At 40.1% G+C, this 25,359-nt stretch overlaps 1 protein-coding gene across 4 annotated transcripts in view; it reads right to left on the bottom strand.

Annotated features, from left to right (window-relative positions):
- Positions 1 to 25,359, bottom strand: part of ROBO1 (roundabout guidance receptor 1) — a 256,970-nt gene that overhangs the window by 79,744 nt on the left and 151,867 nt on the right. For all 4 annotated transcript variants that reach the window (XM_039337209.1, XM_039337208.1, XM_039337206.1 and 1 more), the window contains exon 3: positions 5,093 to 5,250. In XM_039337209.1, coding sequence (XP_039193143.1) covers positions 5,093 to 5,250 — 158 coding nt within the window. The remainder of the gene's footprint in view (positions 1 to 5,092; positions 5,251 to 25,359) is intronic.

The following is a 25,359-nucleotide window of genomic DNA, read 5'->3' as shown; positions in this document are numbered from 1 at the left end:
ACTGATGGTCATGTATCCAAAAATGTGATAATCTCATCATAGGGAGGACAGCCATAGGAACCAGGTCGTAAGTACTTTTGGGAGATCTGTCATTATTTTGAACAGTTGCTAAGGAATCAATCATAAGTCAAGGACTACTTGTATGTCAAGAATATTTCATACAGTATATATTCCAAACAAGCATTTGGGGATTAAAGCTGCTGCTTCAATTTTAATCAAACTCAAACTATTGCTATTTCTACTTGACCTATTTAAGAGTAATTCAAAGAAAGTTGCTCTACTTATAATAGGTATTAATTTTATGATACAACAGTAGTGGGCCTAATTCAGGATGACAAGGTGGAACCTTACCGCAAGGAGGTTGAGGGATTGGTAAGGAAAATAGCCTAGTTTTAAATACTGGAAAAACCAAAGAGATCATTGTTGATTTCAGAAAAGGCAAGCACAGCCACACTTCTCTGTGCATAAATGATTCACTTGTGGAGATGGTTACCAGTATCAAATTCCTGGGTGTGCATCTAATGAGTAGGCTGGCTTGGTCTCTCAACAGTGGGAAACTGGTGAAGCGGGCACAGCAGTGCCTGCATTTTCTGTGTCGCATGAGAAAAGCAATCTTCCTTCCCCTGTCCTGACCACTTTCTACAAGGGGACGATCGAGAGCATCTTGTCATACAGCATCACAGTCTGGTTTGGAAGCATCACTGCTTCAGACAGGAAGGCGGTGCAGAGAGTGGTGAGAATGGCCGAAAAGATCATTGACTGTTCCCTCCCTCCCATCCAGGACATAGCATAGAAGCATTGTTTGAGCAGGGTCCGTAAGATTATGTGGGACACTACACATCCTCTTCACGATCTGTTTTCCTTGTTACCTTCTGGGAGGAAGCTTCGTGGTATCCATAGCAGAACATCCAGATTCAGCCATAGTTTCATTCCATACAGCATTAACCTTGTGAACTCTCAAGCCTCCTTCTTCCATTATATTTTCAAGATGGACAATATTTAATATTATTTGCTTTGTACTGTACATGTAGGGGTGTGGGTCTATACATATGTTGTACATAGTATGTTTTAGGTGTGTGTCATGTATGTGTTTCACTTTGAGAGCGGGCAACTAAATTTCATTTTTGATGTATGCCGTTGTGCCCACGTTTATCTTATTGTATCTTATCTTATCTCTTTGTGCAACTTTCTCTGTTTTCATTTTTCACTACATATTTCTTTAGCTGATATACATACAATCTATTTCTATTTATTTTTTCTCTTCATCCACATATTATTAAAAATAACAGTGACAAAATAACATAAACCTTTTACATATTCTCAGGAAGGCTGAATTACATTTTGGGATATTGCTACTAACACAGAAAACATTTTCTGTTTTTGAATCAGCTATTCTTTCTAAAATATAAGTATACAATTATTTTCCTATTCAAGCTGAGTATAATTTTTTCCAACTTAAATCTTGTACATAAAATTAAATGAGCATGACATATTTTTTATTTTAAATTTGCCAGGAGCTATTTAGCCATCAAGAAGAATAGAAATGTAGCAATCACTTAAATGAACTACAAGCTATTCTAAATATTAGATACTCAGAAAACTGAAATAGTTTTTGGATGCACTGTCTATTTTATAACTTTGTACTAAAAATCCAGACATCATACAGTGGGGCAAAAAAGTATTGAGTCAGCCACCAATTGTGCAAGTTCTCCCACTTAAAAAGATGAGAGAGGCCTGTAATTGTCATCATAGGTAGACCTCAACTATGAGAGACAAAATGAGAAAACAAATCCAGACAATCACATTGTCTGATTTGGAAAGAATTTATTTGCAAATTATGGTGGAAAATAAGTATGTGGTCAATATCAAAAGTTCATCTCAATACTTTGTTATATATCCTTTGTTGGCAATGACAGAGGTCAAACGTTTTCTGTAAATCTTCACAAGGTTGGCACACACTGTTGCTGGTATGTTGGCCCATTCATCCATGCAGATCTCTTCTAGAGCAGTGATGTTCTGGGGCTGTCGCTGGGCAACATGGACTTTCAACTCCCTCCAAAGGTTTTCTATCGGGTTGAGATCTGGAGACTGGCTAGGCCACTCCAGGACCTTGAAATGCTTCTTACGAAGCCACTCCTTCATTGTTCAGGCGGTGTGTCATGCTGAAAGACCCAGCCACGTTTCATCTTCAATGCCCTTGCTGATGGAAGGAGGTTTGCACTCAAAATCTCACGCTACATGGCCCCATTCATTCTTTCCTGTACAGGGATCAGTCATCCTGGTCCCTTTGCAGAGAAACAGCCCCAAAGCATGATGTTGCCACCCCCATGCTTCACAGTAGGTATGGTGTTCTTTGGATGCAACTCAGCATTCTCTCTCCTCCAAACATGACGAGTTGTGTTTCTACCAAACAGTTCTATTTTGGTTTCATCTGACCATAGGACATTCTCCCAATCCTCTTTTGGATCATCCAAATGCTCTCTAGCAAACTTCAGACTGGCCCGGACATGTACTGGCTTAAGCAGGGGGACACGTCTGGCACTTCAGGATCTGAGTCCCTGGCGGCGTAGGGTGTTACTGATGGTTGCCTTTGTTACGTTGGTCCCAGCTCTCTGCAGGTCATTCACTAGGTCCCCCCATGTGGTTCTGGGATTTTTGCTCACCGTTCTTGTGATCATGTTGACTCCAAGGGGTGAGATCTTGCGTGGAGCCCCAGATTGAGGGAGATTATCAGTGGTCTTGTATGTCTTCCATTTTCTAATTATTGCTCCCACAGTTGATTTTTTCATACCAAGCTGTTTGCCTATTGCAGATTCAGTCTTCCCAGCCTGGTGCAGGTCTACAATTTTGTTTTTGGTGTCCTTCGACAGCTTTTTGGACTTCACCATAGTGGAGTTTGGAGTGTGACTGTTTGAGGTAGCGGACAGGTGTCTTTTATACTGATAACAAGTTCAAACAGGTGCCATTGATACAGGTAATGAGTGGAGGACAGAGGAGCCTCTTAAAGAAGAAGTTACAGGTCTGTGAGAGCCAGAAATCTTGCTTGTTTGTAGGTGACCACATACTTATTTTCCACCATAATTTGTAAATAAATTCTTTCCAAATCAGACAATGTGATTGTCTGGATTTGTTTTCTCATTTTGTCTCTCATAGTTGAGGTCTACCTATGATGACAATTACAGGCCTCTCTCATCTTTTTAAGTGGGAGAACTTGCACAATTGGTGGCTGACTAAATACTTTTTTGCCCACTGTATACAAAAGGAGATGAATTATCTATCAATTTTTTATTTCTACAATGTGAATTACAATTCAAAATATGTGATATAAAATGTTATTACATAAAGGAAAAAATAAGTTGCAAAGTAGTTATGTTAGTAAAATTTTTTACTTTTAATTTTTTTACATAACTTCTTTAATGTAAAGCACTTTACAAAAGGTTTTGTGAAAAAGGTTTCACAGGTCAAAGAATATTAACCTATGATTTTAGCATCTACTGTATTTGCAAAATAGAAATAATTAAAAATAGCATCTTCCACAGATTTTTAAATAACTATTACCCATACTATTTTCATAATCTCAGTTAATTTCTACTATATAAACCTTGTGAATTAGAAATACATGGTAATCACATGGAAATAATCTTTTAACCTCAAAACTTGATGAATTATAAATGACATATCTGTTGCATAATGAAATAATGTAATAAGCAAATAATTCCTACTTTTGTTTAAATCTTACTGAAGAATGAAATTGAACATAGTCCTCACTTATTGGCTACAATAAGAGCCAGAAACTCCATCACTAAGGGCATGATTATTAAGTCACGTGACTGCCAATTTACACTCTGGCTGTAGTCATTAAATGAATCACCAAGGATTGTTAAGTGTAATGACATATGACTTCCTGTCAATTTCCCCATTGACTTTGCTTATCAAAAGCTGGCAGTGAAATTTGCAAATGGTAATCACATGATGGTGGGATGTTGCAACAATTGTAAATATGTGCCAATTGCCAAGCACCCGAATCATGATCATTACATAAGGATGCTACAATGGCTGCAACTTGAAGGACTGGTTATAAGTTTACATTTTTAGCACTATTGTATAACTTTGAACGGTCATTGAACTAATGGTCAGTAAGTGAGAATTACCCATACAATTCAATAAATCCTCAGAAAATGCAATCCAAAAGATGAGTTAAATCACTTTACTACAATATATTAAACTGGAAGAAAGCTTGCTTCTAATTACATCTATTATGTTAGGAACAAGCAACCAGATCCATTTGTGAAGCCAAGTCAGTAAGTTTATTATGTACTACCTATAATACAACAATCTCCCCCAGACTCTTACCTTCTCTTGGGAAACAACTATATAAGTTTCCATGAAACTTGAGGTTTATGCCTCTTGCAGTTTGATCAAGGACACAAAGCTAGTTCCCCACTTGATCCCTCCCACCGACTGGCTGGATGTTTCCCAGCAAGTAGATTTTATCTTTCACTGAATGAAAGATAAAATGAATGAATGAAGAAAGTGAAATAGGGAATGAAAGTAGTATGATAAACAAACACAATAATACTAATACTATTGGAGAAGGACATAAGTTTTCAGAATGCTTATTATTGTAAACATTCTGTAATTAGCATGATGCAAGAGTCCACAACCTTCAATTAACTTTATTTCCCTTTCTGGGGAATGTTATTTACTTATTTTTGAAGAAAGAAAAGTAAAAATGATTATCTCCAACTTTTAGTTTTTGTAATCTCTTCAGCATATTAAACAACAATAACAGAAGACTGTAAAGGCCATTTATCATTATTTTATTTATTTTTAATTAAAACTCTAGCAGCTGATCCAACAACCTTACATATCAGTATAAATGAAAAGATAATAGCAAGCTTATTTATTTTTGAGGAATTGTAGCAGTCTGCCAACAGAAACAGTCTTTCAAATAAATTAGCATGTCATTCCACCTTTTATTTTTTTATATACAGGGTGGCAATTTATGTTTGCACAATGGGACAAATAATACATGACTAAATAAGCAACTATATTTTAGTTATTGTAGTTGTTTTTAAAGGAAAAAGCTTACTGTAATTCTTTCATCTTTATCATCCAAAGGAGATCCATCCTTTTTCCATGAAATTGTAGGTTCAGGGTGGCCTCGTGGAGGTTGGCATTCCATCACAGCTGGCTCACCTACTGCTACCATAACATCTGATGGGTTTTGTCTGAAGTCATCTCGCAGTACTGAAAAAACAAATGAAAGGGAGGGAAAGAACATGAGGGAGTAAATAACAATAGTTATTAATTAGCAGTGTATAAGCGGCTTCAAATATTTGCAATATACAGCAAAATATATGGCATTGGCTTTAGATTTTGATCTTCACCAGGACTGGATTGCATATTCCTTCCTCACTGCGGCATTACAATAAACAAATAATTAATTTTGATTTCTTCAGTCTACTACTTCTCTTACAGTGATATGGTTTAAAAAAAACTAACGGAATACCACTTTTATAAATGTTTTCAGTGACCACACTGGAAAATGTTGAGAAATCTGCAAGTGACTCAGAACATGCAAGAGTAGACTCAAGGAGCATTTGGTTGCAAGTAAGCCACATCTTGATTCAAGAATTATGCATTTATCACAAAAAGCTTTTGTCAGCAGTAGTATGAATTTAACAGGGATTGTTCTTTAAAACATACAACTGTTCCAATTAAATACAAAGCACTGAAAAACCTGAATACTATACAAAATCAGATTGAGAAAGCTCCAAAATATTGGCTAGATACTTTATATTATTATTAGTATTTTATTTTTTTCTCTATAAGGTTCTAATATTTTTAATCAATTGTTTATGATTCTTGGAATACAATTACCTTAATTAACCAAGACAGAAAGCAATGAAGTGCAAATAGAAGTAAAATACAATCAGAACTGTATAAGAGTTCTTGCTAGTTGCACTAAATTTAATGTGGATTTTAATAAAGTATCTTTTGTTATGGTCACTGTCATGATACTAGTTGTTTCATTGTTCTGTGATAAAATACATTAAACAACCCAAAAGTCTGATGAATTTTAAATTTACATTCTTGCAAATTTCTATTTAAGAAGGCAGATCTATGGGGTAACCAGAATCCGTAACTAAATATAGTTATTTATCTGAAAATTAACACAAAAGTTCATTATAAAGTAATGTAAACAGATTCATGATTTTTTTTTCCTTTCATTTCTTCCTTCATTTAAGAATATTCTGTTGAGACAGTATAACTTTAGGGAAAAAAAATCTAAGAAATTACTTTTTACAATTAGGCAGTATCTCCTAAATGGTTGAGGGGAACATAAAAAGGATACAACCAAATATTTTTTTCCACTTAATGTAATTTTTTTTTGTTTAAAACATCACATACCAAATAACCAACAGTGTGCAATCCATTCAAAATTACACTAAGAAAATAATAAAAAAAAATAATGTAATTATTTTTATAACTGTAAGAAATACAGTATATGTAGCTTGGAATTGCTTCAAAAATTTAACATGCAATTGTAAATTTAATTTTTTTTCCCAGAAAGCCATTTTTATTTTAGTTTTTCTATCAATTCATTTTAAAATGTAAGCTGAACATATAAAGCTTTAAATTTGTATTTAGCAAAATTTCTCAGAACTTGAAATATAAAAGTCAGTATTCATTTCAGTGTACATAATAAGTAATGCCCTTTTATAGGATGTTCAGTACACTGCCAGTTGGGTTGCCCTAGCCAGTGATTGTATAAATGTGTGTGAGAGCTTATTCTTTCCTTATTTGTTTTTCTTTTTAGAACTATGATCAAGTGCAGCTTCCCTATGTGAAAAAATTGCCTCCCGATTTTCTTTCTCTAAAGACTTTTTATTCACATAGCCTGCTGAGTTATGGCTTTTGTTTTACATGTGGTTTATTGAACAAAGAAAAGTAATTTGAATTAGACATAATGCTAAACTATTGTTAATAAAAACATAATGGTTGGTTTATCAAATTATGCCTTCATCTAATGCCAATTTTTTCAAGAACCAGATTTAATTTCCTCAAAATAGATCAATACGTTCTACTATTACTAATTTCTTATGTTTTCTTATTGTGATTAATGGATATTAACAGTCCTTCCCTATTTCCTTCACATGTATCTATTTCTTGTCTTGTTCTCCTGTTGTTGGGACTCAAATGTTAAGATATGGCCTACATTTTTTTCAGTCTTTGTGTGTGCTATGGTAACAGAAAACATAAAAGGACAAATGCCAACTAAATGCCTAAATAAATGATACATTTCATGTAGCATTTTAAAAGACAGGAATGAAAGTATTAGGTGCTTCGCCTATGAGGAGGAATTTTATAAACACACTAGACAATCCATGACTCACAGGTCATCATTTCAAAGATAACTCCTTACCTAAACAATAACAAAAACAACAACAACAACAACAGAATGAGCATGGTGAGCAAAACATCAGTGGGACCAGGAGCTTGTCAACTTCTCTACTGTGTTCCATTGTGGCAGTGATCCTCAGAAACCTACCTACCTTCCTTCCTTCCTTCCTTCCTTCCCTTCCCTTCCCTTCCCTTCCCTTCCCTTCCTTTCTCAGCAGACAAGTAAGGCTGCTGCAGACTGGAGGCCAGAGTGGAGGGAGCAAGTGGCCATCACACTCTCTTGAATCAACTGGGGAAGAAAGCACAATATAATAAAAAGAATACCTCTGATGAGATAGTTTTCCCTTTCACACCACATATTCTTAATTTTCACAAACTGAAGAAAGAGATGAGAAAGGCAATGCATTTTGATGTGGTCTTTATATATTTGACCTCTTTTTGATATTTATAAGGCACAAAGCAACATATCATTTTATGGAAAAAATGTTATACTGTATTTATCTGAATTTTTTTCCAGTAGGCACATTATATGTTTTTTTAAAAAAGTGCTGTATGATACATTATGCAATGCATTTTTCCTTTGCTTTATAAGCACTTCCTCTGTAAAGAATGTCCTCATTCTTTACAAGTTATGTTACCTTTTTTAAGCCTCATAAAGTGATTCAAAAAGAATTCTTTTCTTTAATATTTTTGTCACTCTCTTTACAATAGAAAGAAAACAAATATAAATGATTTTTCTGATTAAATATATGCAATAATGTATTAATTAAATACAAAATAAACAAACATTCCTTTTATAACATAGTAGCTATTGCACCATACCTATTCCTGATTCATTATGATAACTCAAGTTCTTCTGCTCTAAAATATGGGATGAAGACAGCAGTTCTCATTACAGAAAATGGAGCATTAAATATTTTAAATATCAGTGCTTGCAAATGTAATTTTTTCATTTGTACTTCTCAATTTTCACATTAGAAAATGTAGGATATGTATAACTCTTTTCTTGCTTCTGAAGAAACACTGAAGAAACTTTTCAATGACATAAAATTTTGTGATTGAAAAAATCCAGAAATACAATACCTTTTTTTGTAATCAACCCATCCCAATAGCATGCCAAAAATTATCCATGCATAAATGGGAAAAAGTGGAATCTGATGCAGCACATATTAATTCCACCACTTAATAAGTGCCATATGGAACCTTTGATGTTCATCTCCTTTTTCCCTCCCATCCTATTTCTGCAACTGCTCAGAGGAGAGACTTGAGTCAGAAATGAAACCTCCTGACTACCTCAGTCTTTTGATTTTTTTTTTTTTTTTGTGCTTCATAGCTGCACACAACCACTGATGAAATTACACTGAATTTTCTATCAATATTTTCCATGGATGGAAACAAGAAAACAAAAAATTAAAAAAGAAGTAATCTCCTTGAATGGCAACCTGCATTTTATTTAGTACCACTTTTCTTAATATATATACCAAAAGAAGTGAAAAGGAAGCATTTATTATAATGGTAAATGGCTGGTAGAATGCCCTAAATTTATAAATGTTACTTCAACATTGCTAATTTCAAATGAGGATAGGAATTGTATACCAGAAACACCTAAATAGCTATATGTAACCTTTACAATATCCTGTTTAATTTGGATATGGGTCCATTCTGAGATTATTACTTCAGAATAAAATATGCCAGTTCTTAACTGTTAACTAGCTGTTCATTTCTATTGGAGGAATGAGTCAGGATAGCTATATGTTATGTACTAAGATCTGAAGTGACATTCTAAGATTAATTAGTTGGAGAATGCAAGTGTCCTGATTTTGTATTTGTGAGCATTTATCTGGTCATTAAGGAAAACATTGATCTTTGAATCTTATCCACTAGATTTCTTCTTATGATCATCTGTTAAGGTTACATATGTCACAGTATTAAGAATAATAGAAAAAATCAATTATGCATGGGCAAGTGAAAATTATATTCCCTTCACACCTTTTCAATGGTCTAAATATTTAAAAGACATTTCATTTTTACAATCTGTCAAATTATAAAGCCTCCAGATTTGGACATATCCAAAGATTTTCAATTTAAGTGTGTGCTTGTAATTGTTTTCAGGGCTTAGGTAATAACTAAAAAATCAAACTCAAGGAACTGTAAATAATTAGGATCTCATTCACTACTTTATTTATTTATTTTTATTTATTTATTTCCCACCTATTATTTTTACAAACAACTCAAGATGGCAAACATATTATATCTAAAGTTCTCCCTTCCTCCTCTTTTTCCCACAACAATCACCCTGTGAGGTGAGTTGGAATGAGAGAGAATGATTGGGCCAAGATCACTCAGCTGGCTTTCATGGCTAAGGAAACTGAGCTCATGGTCTCCCTTTTGCATCCTGGTGCCTTAACCATTAGACCAAACTGGCTCAGTTCTGAGCATCCCATGGTTCTGAAAGTATGTATAGTTTTTTATATTAAATGTTTTGCTACAAAATGTTGAAAGTACTAGTTTTGTTACACATACACACACACACACACAAACATATCTAAAATATTTCAATATGATATATGACATTTCCATTTCCATTGTTGTTCTGCAATTCAAGCTTGGAATAGTTTAACTACACAGAATTCACTGTCAACATAAATTAAATCACCATCTTCCTTTATAGGAACCAATGTGGGTATATTAAGTAAATTTAGTTTCACTTTCATGATTTTAATAGCATAATATTCATTAATATAAAAAGCAAGTATCTATCAGTTAATTTTATGCAAGAGTTTAGCCATTCCTGACCAAATTGTTTGTTCTGATGAGTCTCCCACACAATCTCTACATAACATGAAGTACAAAAAAATGACCACTGTCTGCAAATTTGTATGCCTCTTTACTATTTAAGAGCACTTGCTTACCAATTCAAAGAAAAAAATAAATAAATATCTAAGGTGCTGAAGTTTGGATACCCAATCTTCCTTGCTGAACTCTTTAAAGCTCAGAAATATTCTAATACTTGCATGAATAGCATGACTGAGAACAGAGGTTCAATAATTTTCATATTTTCGAGTGGAATAAGTGAACAAACAATCTAACCACAAGAATAGAAACTTTTAGAAACTTTGAGTTTAGGCTCAACGGATGAAGAACTTGAAACTTCTGGATTTTGTGACTGAGATGGGAAAAAACTTTGTTTTTAGATTTTGCTAATTAGATAAATTTACTATTATAGAAATGACTAGTACAAATTAAGTATATAAAAAAGGAAATATACTTAAGAGCAACAGAAGCAAGAGGATTTCTGTATACACATTCATGAAAGCATGGGTCACTTTAAACTATCTAGAGAATTAATTAAAAAGGAATGAAGCATTTTAATAAGAAGTGCTGCTGTCATAAATAGTGATAATGTAGATTATCCTCTAACAGTGTAAATAATTTAAGAATCCTATAATGGAAATGAATCTGAAAAAGGAGGGTAAAAAAAACATCAAATGGATAGCTTTGATACAGTTCAAAACGCAGGAAAAAAGTAAAATATTTACAATTGATATGATCTCATATTTTTTACTTTTGATTAGAATAAAATATTATTAATATTCTCAGCATTTATAGGCTAAAAGTATAAACCTTTTAGCTTTCTTTGAGGGCACATCTGAAAGTTAAAATAATTTTCCTTTTGGGTAACTGTGCCTTAGGTTTTAGTACAAAGAAAATATAGATAAACAGATGGTACAAAAAATTGTCATTGATTTAAACATCTGAGTACCTGTTACACAAATAGCAATTAAAATATGTCCAAGTAAATTTAAATCCCTTAGTGATGTTATATAAGCAAAATAGCCAAAGGAGAATCAAGGTGAAGCCTAATTAGCCACTTATATGGGTTGTTCTTAAATAGTACAGAGATTCGCACAGAAATAATAAAACCAAATGTCCTATTGATATGTATTTATTGACATAAATAACAGTTTTCAAATTTTGGGTGAAAGTTAAAATAGCTGTGTGGTATTTTGGTAAAGATTATTCAAACAACCATTTATTTGCTGGGAGATTTAAGCAATTTTTTAGGCCAGCTCTTTTAGGGTTGATGTAGCAGTGAATTCTTGTACTGGAAAGGGGTGAACTAAATTATCTCTAACGTACTTTTAACAATTACACTCCATGATTTTGAGATACAAATAAAATATTCTCAGAAAAAAATAGCAATTGTAGCAACAGATACATCAGCAGGAACATAGACTGCAATGTTGTGAAGTAACTGTAATTAAAAGGGTCAGTATTTATATTTAACTAATAGAGTATACCTTAATACTTGTACATTTAATCTTTTTTGTCCTAAATATTCCCTGGAAAAAATTATTAGATTTCAGTTGCTTATAAAGTTATTTATCTAGCACCAAAAATAAAATTGCAAAGTCATGGAAATTTCCCCTAGGAGATACAAATATCAGATATTGTCAGGATAACGTATGAAATATCCACAGAAATTTGTGAGATATATTAAGAATTCTGAACCAAACTGAATGGATATAGTAGGTTCACTGCTCTAAGAGCTTATTCATAAAGATTAGTCCAGAAATGGAAAGCCTGTTTTCTAAACCTGATAGTACTTAACTAAGAGTCCCCAAAGCACAATAGACAAAATTTCTGTCCATGCAAGGAAGATTGCTATTGCAGTGCTGGAATTTGCAGAATGGGGCAATGTGAGGCCAGATAATAAAGAAGAATGTTATCAAACTCACATAACAGGAAAAATAAAATGAAATGAACTAAGTAAAAAAAAAAAATAAGAAGAAGCAGAGAGAAATTCCAGGAAATGAATGTGCCCTTGTGAGGATGGTCTGAAACAAACTAAAGAAATTCTGTGGGAGCCATGCCAAGGAAGCTTTTTATATCTAGATGTTTTCAAATAGTTCTTCACAGGACCATAAATGGGGCATTTAACCAAGCAGTTTATATTGAGAATTCCATCTATAGTAAGATTAAGGTGGGATGGGGGAGGAAAAGAAGAATTAGAGAAAGAGAATGCATTGTTTTCTCATGAAGGGATACTACCCTGATCACAGTAAAGACCGTATCTTTTTGTGGACATTTAATGTTTGACTTCAGTAGTAGCATTCTAATAGTAGGTTGTAGGTTTTGTTGGTAAGCTATTTTATTCAGACTTTATTCAGACTTAATAGTAGCAGCAAAGGAAACTGGAAGTGGCTGATCATGAAGAGACTAGGAGAAAAAATAAGCTAACTCCTGTTGTCTAAGACAGGAAGATATTCTGCTTATGGAACTATTGACTAGAGACGTCTCTCTATCTCTTTAAGCTCTCGGTTTAAAAAGCTAATATACTTAAAAATATGCAATACAGAACTACTAGAAACTTTATATAAACACATAGAGCGATAGTATGGCTTTTAGCCCACATTCTCCTAAATAAATTGTTATTATCTTAGAAAATAATACTTCCTGGAAGAGCAGTGTCTTTCAGTCAGAATTAAGTTCAGTAGCCATGGTATTTGCTGTAAGGCAAGTCCAGAAGAAGTTCATTGAGCAGACAAGTCTCAATCTTTATTGATCTGACAAAGTTATTTGACACTGTAAATAGGGAGACACTCAGGACCATCTGGAGACATTTTGGCTATCTGAGGAAATTCATGAAGTTGATTTGGCTTTTACATGATCAAATGGCAGGACAAATCCTTTACAGTATAATATGTCCACTGTATTTGCTGTTTTCAACAGAGTGAAGAAGGGCTGTTTTCATTCTGTTCTTCACTTGCATGCATACAGTACTGGCCAACGTCTGAAGGAAGGAGTGTACATCAGGAACTGATTGGACAGCTCTCTCTTTGACCTTCACTACTTGAATGCACAAAGTGCCTTCATGTAGTCCTTCAAAAACCTTTTTTGCTGATAACTGTGCACCTTTGCTGTACAAAGGCAGTGATCTACAGCTGATGTTTAATAAATTCTCAGATACTGCTATGCTCTTCAGACTATTAGCCTAAACAGGACTGAAGTATTTTACCAGCCAATGCCAAATATTAACTCTATAGAATCAAAATTACTCTTGATGATCCCCTTTACAAATGTAAACAACTTCAAATACTTGGGAATCATCATCTCAATTATTGGATCTTTGGACAAAGAAACTGACACCAAGATCAGCAAGGCTAGCCAGGCTCTGGAAGTGACTGTGTACCAGACTGCTCAATCAAACCAACATCCATATCTCCACAAAGCTGAAAATCTATAGATCTGTGGTTATCCTTCTTTCTTATATGGATATGATTCCTAGATCCTGTACCAATTATACAGCAAACAACTGGAGAAATTTAATATGTACATCAGAGCGCAGATGTGGTGGGTGGGACACTTAATTTGAATGGAGAACAGTTGTATGCCTCACCAGTTGCTCTATCATGAATTGAAATTTAAAAAGACCTCAAGGTCATACATGCAAGCTCTACAAATATGTTGTGAAGGAAACTTTACATTACTGTGACATCCAGCCCTGGGAACTACAAGCGGTGGCTTCTGACAAAATCTACTTACACCAGCTTACTGCCACCAATAACTGATAGAAAATGATGATTGGCAAAACATAGCTATTATAACAGTGGCTTTCCAGTGTCCCCATTGTACTAGACTCTGTGCTTCTCCACTGGGACTGTAGTACATGAACCTCCAGGTTCACAGATGAACTGTACAATAGTGAGTCTAATTCAAAATCAAAGCATAACTTATACTTTAAAAATACTCTGCAATACTGTGCTACCAGCAACTTTATATAAACAGAAAGAAAATATGTAAATTCTGAATTAATCTATACAAGCAGTAAATATTGAATCCAAACTTATTTTTACTGGAGCAACACATTGGTAATGTATTTATAATTCCCCTATATAAATATGCACAATAAATGTATTAATGCAAATAATTATGCTCCTGTAGATACTGAGCCTAACTCAAAGCCATAAAATGCAGTATAAACAAAAATGATATGTACTTCCAGCAAAATAAATAGTTCCTTTATCTATTGATATGACCGGTCGGTTGTATTCTCTCTAGTCGCGTCGCATCTGCCTACGTCCTTCTACATTCGCTGATGAAGTTCAAGCTCTTGTATAATGCTGAAAGCACACTGCAGCATATTTAGTCTAATCATGATTTTTCCACTAAATTACTTCAACAGACACTCTAGTCCATTTTATCTTCTGTTTAATACTGCACATGATCTTTACTCATGTGGGTAACTGCTAGGCTGGAAAAGCACAGAAAACATAATATGACAGATGTTTCTTTTCAATAGACCAAACAAAATGAGAGGAAACAGGATTTTATGCTTCATGCAGATTTTTATTGAAGATCTTTGCTTTTTATTTATACACATACATGTAGATAGAAGTCATAGATTGCTGTCCAGTACATATACATCAAGGAACTATACATAGATCTGAATTTTTTTGGTGTGATGCAAAAAATATTCCCTACCAAAATATAGTGATACAGAGGTCTTAGTTAAATTAGGTCCAATTTATTTGTGTGTGTGTGAGAGACACTCTGTGTGTCTATAGATGCTAGGCATATCCCTGCCTGAATGAAGTCTCCATCTTGTCAGATCCTTCTCTGTAAAAAAAGAATCCCATGCACATGTGTCTGTTATTTATATAGACTAATACACAACTGAGATGGATCAGGATTCCTAAATACATCAAAGTTTGTTGAATAATACATACAGTACTTACTGTTTTCCTGTTTTGATCAGATAAATAATTGTAACTATATTTTAAAGACAATAAGTTTTGAACATACTCTCCTGTACTATTTAATGTCAGTGGTGAATTATATATAAAAAGAAGCTGCATCCAATTAGTTTTTTATATTTCTTAGTGTTATACCACACATCACAATTGTACAGAATATCAACTTTCAAGGACAAAGATGCTCCAAGTAACGTTAGAGGTATGCATGCAATACTAGCTGGCAACTGTTTAAACTAAATACAACTTTTCATGGTATCATGCTGTATCTTTGAAGGGCAAAGAGCAATCCTGAGAAAAGATGTAACTGCTTTAAGAAGTTACCAACAGATGTTGTGGGAATATACTCTTACACTCCAAAATACCTCTTTTGCTTTAAACCTAAAGCACTATGCAGCCCAATTACACATTTCAAAGTAGCACTTAAAGCCATGAAAATGTGGCATGGAAGCAATTCTCCACAAACTTTCTAAACAGTTCCCCTCCCCTGGAAATTCTATTCTGTCATTGGGTAAATAAAAAAGAAATATGTATGTAATATGTCTGGATCCAAAACAAAACATCAACATTTTCAATATCTGAGCTAGTACATTGTCTGTTACATTGCTGACAAAGTGTCAAGCTCCTGGAGGCTTGACATGCACACGGGGACGGGGGGAAGTAGATGACAGCCCACCACCCTCGAGAACCGCCGAGCCGCATGCCGCCGCAGCTGAAGCCTGAGCTGAACGGGGCTTCACACCAGACCTGCTTCCTTGCGCCGACGCGCAGGCGCAGACGGGCACCGGTCTGCGCGCAAACCCGGAATCCCCCGAAGATCAGCTGATGCCGGCAAGCCCGGGATTCCCCGACGACCAGCTGGGGCCGGCAGGCCGGGCGAACGCCGGCGCGTCAACGCGGAAGGACCGAAGCGAGGGGATTTTCCCGGACGCTAAGCCCCTGCCGGCGAATCCAGCATGGGCTGAGGGTGGGGAATACTTACCAGACAGGCGGGCCAGTAGGCAGGGAGAGCGTGGCGGCGGGAGAGGAATGCGCGGACCGGACACACGGACGGAGGGGTGTGGGGGTGGAGCTCCGTCGGGGAAAGGGAGGGGTGGGGCATATATTAGATTTGGGCGGATGTCGGCTTGGGGTTGGGGGCGGGAGCACGGGGTGTGGCACACTGTTATAGAGCACTGGGAGAAAACCACTCCCAGTGCTGACTTTGTTTCGTCTTCACAATAAATCGGTTGATGAGCTCAGTGTGTACCGGCGTTCCTTTACTCTTACGGACGGACGACAGCGGATGCACTGATAGGAAGTCAGCACTACTTTTCTTCCTTCAACCTATTACTTGCTGCGGAGGAGAGAGGTATGGCAGAAGGCACGCAGGGCGTTTCCCTGGTCGAGGGGGAGGTGGAGGCTGGCGGTGCCGGTGAGGCCGTTCCGGAGCTGGAACAAGCAGCTGAGCAGCCTGTGGTGCGGCCAAAGCTGCTGTTGGCCACAAACCCAGGGCCCGGTGTGGATGAGACAGGGGCTGCCAGGCCACAAGAGGAGTGGTGGCAAAGCCCAGCGGTGGCTGGGGTGCAGACCGGGCAGCTTCTGACACCCAAGCCGAAGCCCGTTCACTCGGGGTGGAGGGAGAGGCATGTCACCTCCGAGGACGATGAAGACTGGAGCTACTCCACGGCTCCGGGTCAAGATACGATGGATATTTTGCGACACCGGTTTGGCGAGGCAAGCTACAGGGGTGGTTCCAACATGTGGCAATCGGAAGAAGACTCTACGGCACGCACCCCGTCATCCAGGTTTCGCTTGAGCAGTCCAAGGCTGCGGTTGCCGCCTCCAGCAGGTGGGTCGGCTGTCACGGGCCTCCCGTCGGGCGGCCCGCCGGGTCCGCCACAACCAACCCAGCAGGTTGGTCCCAGAAAGGTGGCTAGAGGTCCTGTAGTGAGAGGGGGTGTGGAACAGCTGGGGCCTGCGCCCGGATATGCTAATACCATGCCAGGCCAACCCCTGGGACCATGGGGTCCAGGGAGTTCATGGGGGGCCCCTCCCATTCCTGTCACGTTTGACGGCAACCCTGATCACCTGGCAATGTTCTTGGGCCAAGCCATAAGCCACTTAGATCAATATGCCCAATTATATGCCTCCCAATGGGCCATGGTTGGCGCAGTTACCGCGGCTCTGTGGGGAGAGGCGGCTGCATGGGCAGCCGACCTGTATAGCGACCACGCCCGTGAATTGGGGAGTGCGGGGCTGTTTTTGGACGCTTTGCATGTGAGATTTGAAGATCCTACCTGAGCGCAGAGAGCAGAGGCAGACCTCCTTGCACTACAGCAGGGGAAGCGCCCAGTCATCGACTATGTGCGGGACTTCCGTAAGTTAGCCGGTCGATTGTATTCTTCATGGCCAGAGCGATTGCTGGTGCATCATTTCCGGGCTAGCCTGGACCACGACCTACGTCAGGCTTGCGTGTACAGGGGAGTTCCGAACAGACTTCGGGACTGGTTCAAGGTCGTGGTCGAGCTGGAGGTAGGCCTCAAAGAGGTACATCGAGGATTGGGGGATATCTTGAGGCCACGGCGTCCTGAAGAAAAGCAGTGAGAGGGAGGCCAGGTGCCGCTACGGGCAACATCCAAGTCATCCGGTGCACCTGGGGAGGCTGTATTTCGGTGTTTCCGCTGCAACCAGCCGGGCCACTGAGCAGCTGAGTGCCCAGCGCCTAGCCCACGTAAGCCCACAACGAGTGGTAGGGCTACCCCCATGAAGACGGCCGCGGAGAGTTCGAGAGCCGCCACCCAGCAAGCAACCCCAGGAGTGAGAAGGGGGTCCCCGGCCACCCCAGAGCCTGCAGCAGCGGCACACTACCAACCGGGGGATGATGAAGACAGTCCGGACGACGGGTCCGCCGATCCGATGGTAAGTGAACCCATTAGACCATTTGTTCTACCCATAGTCCTAACGAGTCCGGTAACGGGGGTACAGAGGGCATGTCAAGCTTTAGTAGACACCGGGTGCACACGATGTCTGATCAGTAGGAAAGTCGCAGTGGATAGTGGTTTCCGGATATATAGGTTAACACAACCCATCCGGTTTGAGCAAGTGGATGGGTCGCTTTTGGGAGGGGTCCCCGCGACTCACATTACCGAACGGGTACGCATGGACTTGGGAGACCACTGGGAGGTGCTACGCTTCATCGTGGTGCCTATTATGATGGAGACTGTCATACTGGGGTTGGCTTGGTTAGATAAATGGACCCCCACTATATGGTGGGAGGGGGGTTACCGTAAGGTGCGCCTTGGGGTAGGCCCAAATCCAGTGGAGAGTGATACTGGGGATCAGGTCCCAGTAATCCCAGGGGTAGCAGCACAACTCCAGGAGAAGGAGGGGGGACTTTCATACCCCAAGGAATACAGGGATTTGGCAGAAGTCTTCAGCGAGCAAGGTTGCGATCAACTGCCCCCTCACCGGCCGACAGACTGCGCTATTGAACTGTTGCCGGGGGTTAAGCTCCCCAAACCACGGATGTACGCTATGACATCGACAGAAGTACAAGAGCTCCGTAGATATATTGACCAGAATTTAGCACGGGGGTTTATCCAACCAGCCCGTTCTCGGATAGCGGCTCCCGTGTTATTCAAGGAAAAGAAAGACGGATCATTGCGTCTGTGTGTCGATTTCCGGGGGTTAAACGCAGTGTGCGTCGAACATTTATACCCCCTCCCTCTCATGAAGGACTTACTGGCACATTTAGGAAAGGGTCGCATATTCACCAAGCTAGACCTCCGAGAAGCCTACTATAGGGTACGGATTAAAGCCGGCGATGAGTGGAAGACGGCATTTAATTGCCCGTTAGGCAGTTTCCAGTTTCGGGTCATGCCATTCGGATTGCAAGGGGCCCCTGCGGTGCTCATGCAGTTAATTAATCAGGTGTTGCATGACCACCTATACCGAGGGGTCCTTGTGTACCTGGATGATATTTTAATATATACCACAACGAGGGATGAACATATCAGTCTTGTTAGACAGGTGCTCCGGAAACTTCTCGATGCCCAACTTTATGTGAAATTATCGAAATGCGAGTTTCACCGAGAGCGACTAGATTAACTGGGTTATCGTATTTCGGGGAACGGGGTGGAAATGGATCCGAGTAAGGTGCAGGCGGTACTGGACTGGCAAGCCCCCAAGACCAGGCGCCAGCTACAAAGTTTCCTCGGATTCGCGAACTTTTACCGCCAATTTATTCCATCATTTGCCGCCGTGGTTCAACCCCTCACAGAGCTCCTACGGACGAAACATCTTATGGGAAAACCCCGCCCGAGTCAGCCATTGGAGTGGACCATGGACTGCCAAAGGGCATTCGAGACTTTGAAAGCGTTGTTCGCTAAAGAGCCTGTGCTGCGCCACCCAGATCCGGATGTCCCGTTTGTGGTGCAGGTCGACGCCAGCGATGTGGCCGTGGGGGCAGTGCTGCTGCAGAAGAATGAAAGCGGGACATTACAGCCCTGTGCCTATACCTCCAGAAAATTTACAACGGCCGAACGAAGCTGGGCCATCTGGGAGAAGGAGGCCTTTGCAGTCCGATGGGCTTTGACGACATGGCGACATCTTTTAGAAGGGGCCGAGTTACCTTTTGAGGTGTGGACAGACCACAAGAACCTGGAGGCACTACAGTCCCCGAGGTGCTTGGCCCCCAAACATGTCCGATGGGCCCAATACTTTAGCCAGTTCAGGTTTGTGCTGAGGTATGTGCCAGGAGGAAAAAACTTTCTGGCTGACGCATTGTCGCGGATGCCACAGTATCATAGCAAACGGGAAGAGGTCGTACAGGCGCTGATGCCCTTTATGCGGCAGGAGATGACCAACAGCGCAGTTCACAAATCTCAAACAGATGAGTTAGACACCATTAGGACCGCCAAGTTGACGGATAAGTGGGCAAACGAGCATCCAGGTTGGCTGACCATTTGCGATGGCGTGGCCTGGAAAGGCGATAAGATGTATGTGCCTGATAATCTGCCTAAATCTGTCCTTCAGAGATGCCATGATGCCAAGCAGGCGGGCCATTTCGGGTTTTTAAAAACCTTACATTTGCTACGGCGACAGTTTTGGTGGCCCAGACTGAAAGTGGATGTGGAACAATACGTCAGAGAGTGCCATGTGTGTGCCAGTGCTAAACCACGGATTGGGAAGCCCATGGGACTATTACAGACAGTGGCCAACCCATCTCGGCCCTGGGAGGAGATCGCCATGGATTTCATCGTAGAGCTGCCCGAAAACCGGGGTTATAATGTGATCTGGACAGTGGTGGATCTGTTCTCGAAACAGGCACATTTTGTTCCATGTAGGGGGCTACCATCGGCGCGGCGATTGTCACGACTATTCATCCAACACATCTATCGGCTCCATGGCACACCCAAGAGAATTATATCAGCTAGAGGGGTGCAATTTACTGCACGGTTCTGGAGAGAGTTCGTTAGTACTCTGGGCTCATCCCAAGGCCTAAGCTCAGCGTATCATCCCAGCACCAACGGGGCGGCAGAGAGAGCAAATGCAATGGTAGAACGATATTTTCGGAGTTATGTGTCATTTCAGCAAACGGACTGGGTGGACCTCCTACCATTTGCCGAGGTGGCCTATAATAATACCGTCCACAACAGTACTGGATATACCCCGTTCAAGATAGTGTATGGAGTGGAGTTTAACCCCATTCCCGAATGGTCGCCAGAGGCAGATAGTGAACGGACTCCCCAGACATGGTATTCCCAGGTAACAGGGTTATGGGAACGGGTTAAAGCAGCACGGAAGAAGGCCGAGGCAGCTGTCAAAACCCAAGCGGATAAAAAAAGGGCAGCGCACAAACCGTTCAAGGTGGGGGACTGGATGTATTTAGCCACCAAGTATCTTCGATTACAGGTGCCATGCAGGAAATTGGGTCCGAAATATGTAGGTCCTTTTCAAATAACTAAAATAATCAACCCGGTCACAGTCCAGTTACGATTACCCGCCACCTTAGGAAAGATCCATCCGACATTCCACAGTAGCCTCCTCAAACCTGCACATGGAATCCCGTACACTACCGAGGCCCCAGGGCCGGTCTCAGGGTCCCATTACGAGGTACAAGAGGTCCTGGACTCTCGAAGGCGGTATGGAAAGCTCCAATACCTCCTACGGTGGAAGGGATATCCGCTCTCGGACGCAACCTGGGTGGGGGAGGGGGATGTAAATGCCCCTAGGCTAATCCGAGCATTCCACCGTAGGTGTCCAGATAAGCCACGACGAAATGAGTGTAATGCCGTGTACTCAACCCCTCTTCTCTCTTTTCTAGGAAGGGACATGGTAGAAGGGGCCGTATGTCAAGCTCCTGGAGGCTTGACATGCACACGGGGACGGGGGGAAGCAGATGACAGCCCACCACCCTCGAGAACCGCCGAGCCGCACGCCGCCGCAGCTGAAGCCCGAGCCGAACGGGGCTTCACACCAGACCTGCTTCCTCGCGCCAACGCGCAGGCGCAGACGGGCACAGGTCTGCGCGCAAACCCGGAATCCCCCGAAGATCAGCTGATGCCGGCAAGCCCGGGATTCCCCGACGACCAGCTAGGGCCGGCAGGCCGGGCGAACGCCGGCGCGTCAACGCGGAAGGACCGAAGTGAGGGGATTTTCCCGGACGCTAAGCCCCTACCGGCGAATCCAGCATGGGCTGAGGGTGGGGAATACTTACCAGACAGGCGGGCCAGTAGGCAGGGAGAGCGTGGCGGCGGGAGAGGAATGCGTGGACCGGACACACGGACGGAGGGGTGCGGGGATGGAGCTCCATCGGGGAAAGGGAGGGGTGGGGCATATATTAGATTTGGGCGGATGTCGGCTTGGGGTTGGGGGCGGGAGCACGGGGCGTGGCACACTGTTATAGAGCACTGGGAGAAAACCACTCCCAGTGCTGACTTTGTTTCGTCTTCACAATAAATCGGTTGATGAGCTCAGTTTGTACCGGCGTTCCTTTACTCTTACTGACGGACGACAGTGGATGCAAATTTCATCATTTGCCTTTTATAAGTTCCATTTTTAAAGTATGACTGTTCCCCAGAATTATATGTTTTGTCAGTTCCTTAACACAGGGTATTAAAAATAATATTCACAAAAGTAGATACAGTTCCATTATGCTGTAAGAGTAATGTAGATATCTTTCTTCCTTCTTAATTAATAATCTATTTTTTTATTGAAAATTTTTATAAATTTTTACAGAAAAACAAAAAAAATGACAATACAACAACAGCATAAAAGAGAAAACAAAACAAAACAAAACAACCCTTCCCCAAAACACCCACTCCCTCCGCCCCCCTGGAGCTTCCCAGAGCAGAATATAGGCTTATTTAAAAAAAGTTAAACAGATTATATAAAAAAAAGAATATAACACTAATATATATATATATATATATATATATATATATATATATATATATATATATATGTTTAAGAAGATTAAAAACATGAATCCTGGGAATATTCATGGCAAGAAATAAAATGATCACCAGGATAATAAAAGTATAAAATTTATTAAAAAAGCGCCTAGCTTTCGCCGTCACCTGCCGGCATCCTCAGGGCTAGTGCGCCAGGGAGTGAGAATCGCTTTTAAAGGTGTGTCAAAGTCTGCGCGCGACTCCTCAGCCTCGTCATCGGGCCCGATTGGTATGACTGCGCACAAATGGTCTGTTCTTTCCTATTGATTTCAATTGCGTGTTTATCATCGTCCATCCTTCTTTCTCTTGGTCTTAAGGTGGGTGGGTGAATGTCTCTCTTGTTATGGTGGTCCCTACGTTTTAATCTTTCCTCCCCGGGTTCGGATGGTAATACACATTTCATGTTTGTTTTATAACCCTCCTTCGTCCCATTGTTCTTCCTACGGTAAGTTTTTCCTTTGATTTCAACACTTTCACTTCCTATGCAAACGTCATCTGGATGATCTTGCAAGTCCTTCCGAAGTGGATGCAAACCATCGGTGGTCTGGGGCTGGAGGGTAGATTGTTCAGTTGCAGGAAGAGGGGGTGGTTCTCTAGCTGTCATCGCATCTAGCTGCTTAGCGCGTGCTATACAGTGTTTAGTCATCCCGGGGGTGGTGGTAGAATTGTGTTTTCGCTCGTCTCCCCTGGGTTCAGATGGCAATACACATCCCATCCCTGTCTTACGCTCCCCCTTCATCCTATGGCTCCTCTTACGGAGGGCCCCTCCCTTAGCTTCATCACTTCTGCAAACCCCGTCTGAGCGATCTCGTGAATCCCTCCGGGGTGGGTGTAATTTGCTGACGATCTGAAGTTGGGGGCTAGATTGTTCAACCATGGGCGGGGGAGGTGGTTCCTTGGTCGCCACTGCGCACAGCTGTCTTATACGCCCCCTGCTGCGGGTGATCGGTCCGGTTCAACACGCAATTGAAATCAATAGGAAAGAACAGACCATTTGTGCGCAGTCATACCAATTGGGCCCGATGACGAGGCTGAGGAGTCGTGCGCAGACTTTGACACACCTTTAAAAGCGATTCTCACTCCCTGGCGCACTAGCCCTGAGGATGCCGGCAGGTGACGGCGAAAGCTAGGCGCTTTTTAAATAAATTTTATACTTTTGTTATCCTGGTGATCATTTTATTTCTTGCCATGAATATTCCCAGGATTCATGTTTTTAATCTTCTTAAACATATATATATATGTTTAAATAAGAGTTATAAAAAGGCTAAATGATATTTTTTTATATCCAATTTAAATTGTATAAACTTTATCCATTTATCCCAAACAGCAAGAAATTTCTCTTGCGATTGTTCTTTTAGGAAAGTCGAAATCTTTGCCATTTCCGCCAGATAAGATACTTTAAGAAACCATTCCTGCAAAGTAGGTAAAGATTCCTTCTTCCAATATTGTCCTACTAACAGCCTTGTGGTTGTAATCAAATTCAACATCAATATAACCTCCTTTGCATCACAATCAGTAACTATACCTAACAAAAATAATTGTGGAGTAAATTTTACCCTCTTTCTGAAAATTCTCTGAATATTCCACCATATCTTAATCCAAAAAGCTTTTATATTTCTGCACGACCACCAAATATGATAGTAGGTGGCATCCAAACAACCACATCTCCAACATTTAGGCTGTAGGTCAGGATACATAAGAGACATTTTTTGTGGATCAAGGTGCCATCTATAAAACATTTTATAAAAATTCTCCCTTAGATTCTGTGCTTGTGTAAATTTAACATTTCTCACCCAAATAATTTCCCAGGTATACAGTAGAACTGGTTCACCAAAATTCTGCGCCCATTTAATCATACAATCTTTAATTAATTCTGTTTCTGAATCCAATTCCACTAGAACCCCATAAATTCTCTTAATATGACTTTGTCTTTGGTCCTTTAGTTGCTTAATAAGATTTTCATCTTCTCTGAGAAAACCCACCTTATGATCCATCTTCCATCTATCTGCTAATTGTCTATATTGAAACCAAGAATAAGTAATATTTTCATATACTAACTCTTCCAATAGTTTTAACTGCCAGTTTTGTCCATCCCATCTGAGTAACTGTGTATAAGACACCGTATCCATTCTGACACCTCTTTTTATCCCCTCTATCGCATGCCAAGGTATAGCCCATAATGGTATTTTAAAGTCACTTTTATAATATTTTCTCCAAACCCTAAGTAAAGAGATTCTTATAATATGAGATTTAAAAACCCGATCCACCTTCTTATTGAATATTAAATAGGCATGCCAACCAAAAAGTAAATCCCATCCCTCCAGATGGAGTATCTCCAAATTTGTTAAATTTACCCAATCGCTAATTAATGTTAAAACCACCGCATCATAGTATAATTTCAAATTCGGTACCTTGAGTCCACCTCTCTCACGGGAGTCTTGCATGATTTTAAACTTTACCCTTGGTTTTTTCCCTGCCCAAATAAATTTATTAATACCTTTCTGCCATTCCCTTAAATTAATCTCATTCTTCAAAATCGGTAATTAATAATCTATTGTGACATAGATGGCTGTATAAATTAAATAAATAACTGATAATCTGATCACTCTTAAGTATTATTCTGATTTTTTAAATATAATGAGTGCCATTCAAAAAGTTCTAAAAGCAACATCATGAGCTGTATCGGAGTTTAAAGGCCTTCACACAAACTTTTGAAATGTTGAACTTCTCTCTCTCTCTCTCTCTCTCTCTCTCTCTCTCTC

The sequence above is a fragment of the Crotalus tigris genome, unplaced genomic scaffold (genome assembly GCF_016545835.1).
Source record: "Crotalus tigris isolate CLP2741 ecotype Arizona unplaced genomic scaffold, ASM1654583v1 scf7180000017672.2133156, whole genome shotgun sequence".
Classification (NCBI taxonomy): domain Eukaryota; kingdom Metazoa; phylum Chordata; class Lepidosauria; order Squamata; family Viperidae; genus Crotalus; species Crotalus tigris.
The sequence above is the reverse complement of the archived record's forward strand: the minus strand, read 5'-3'. Positions and strand labels throughout refer to the sequence as shown.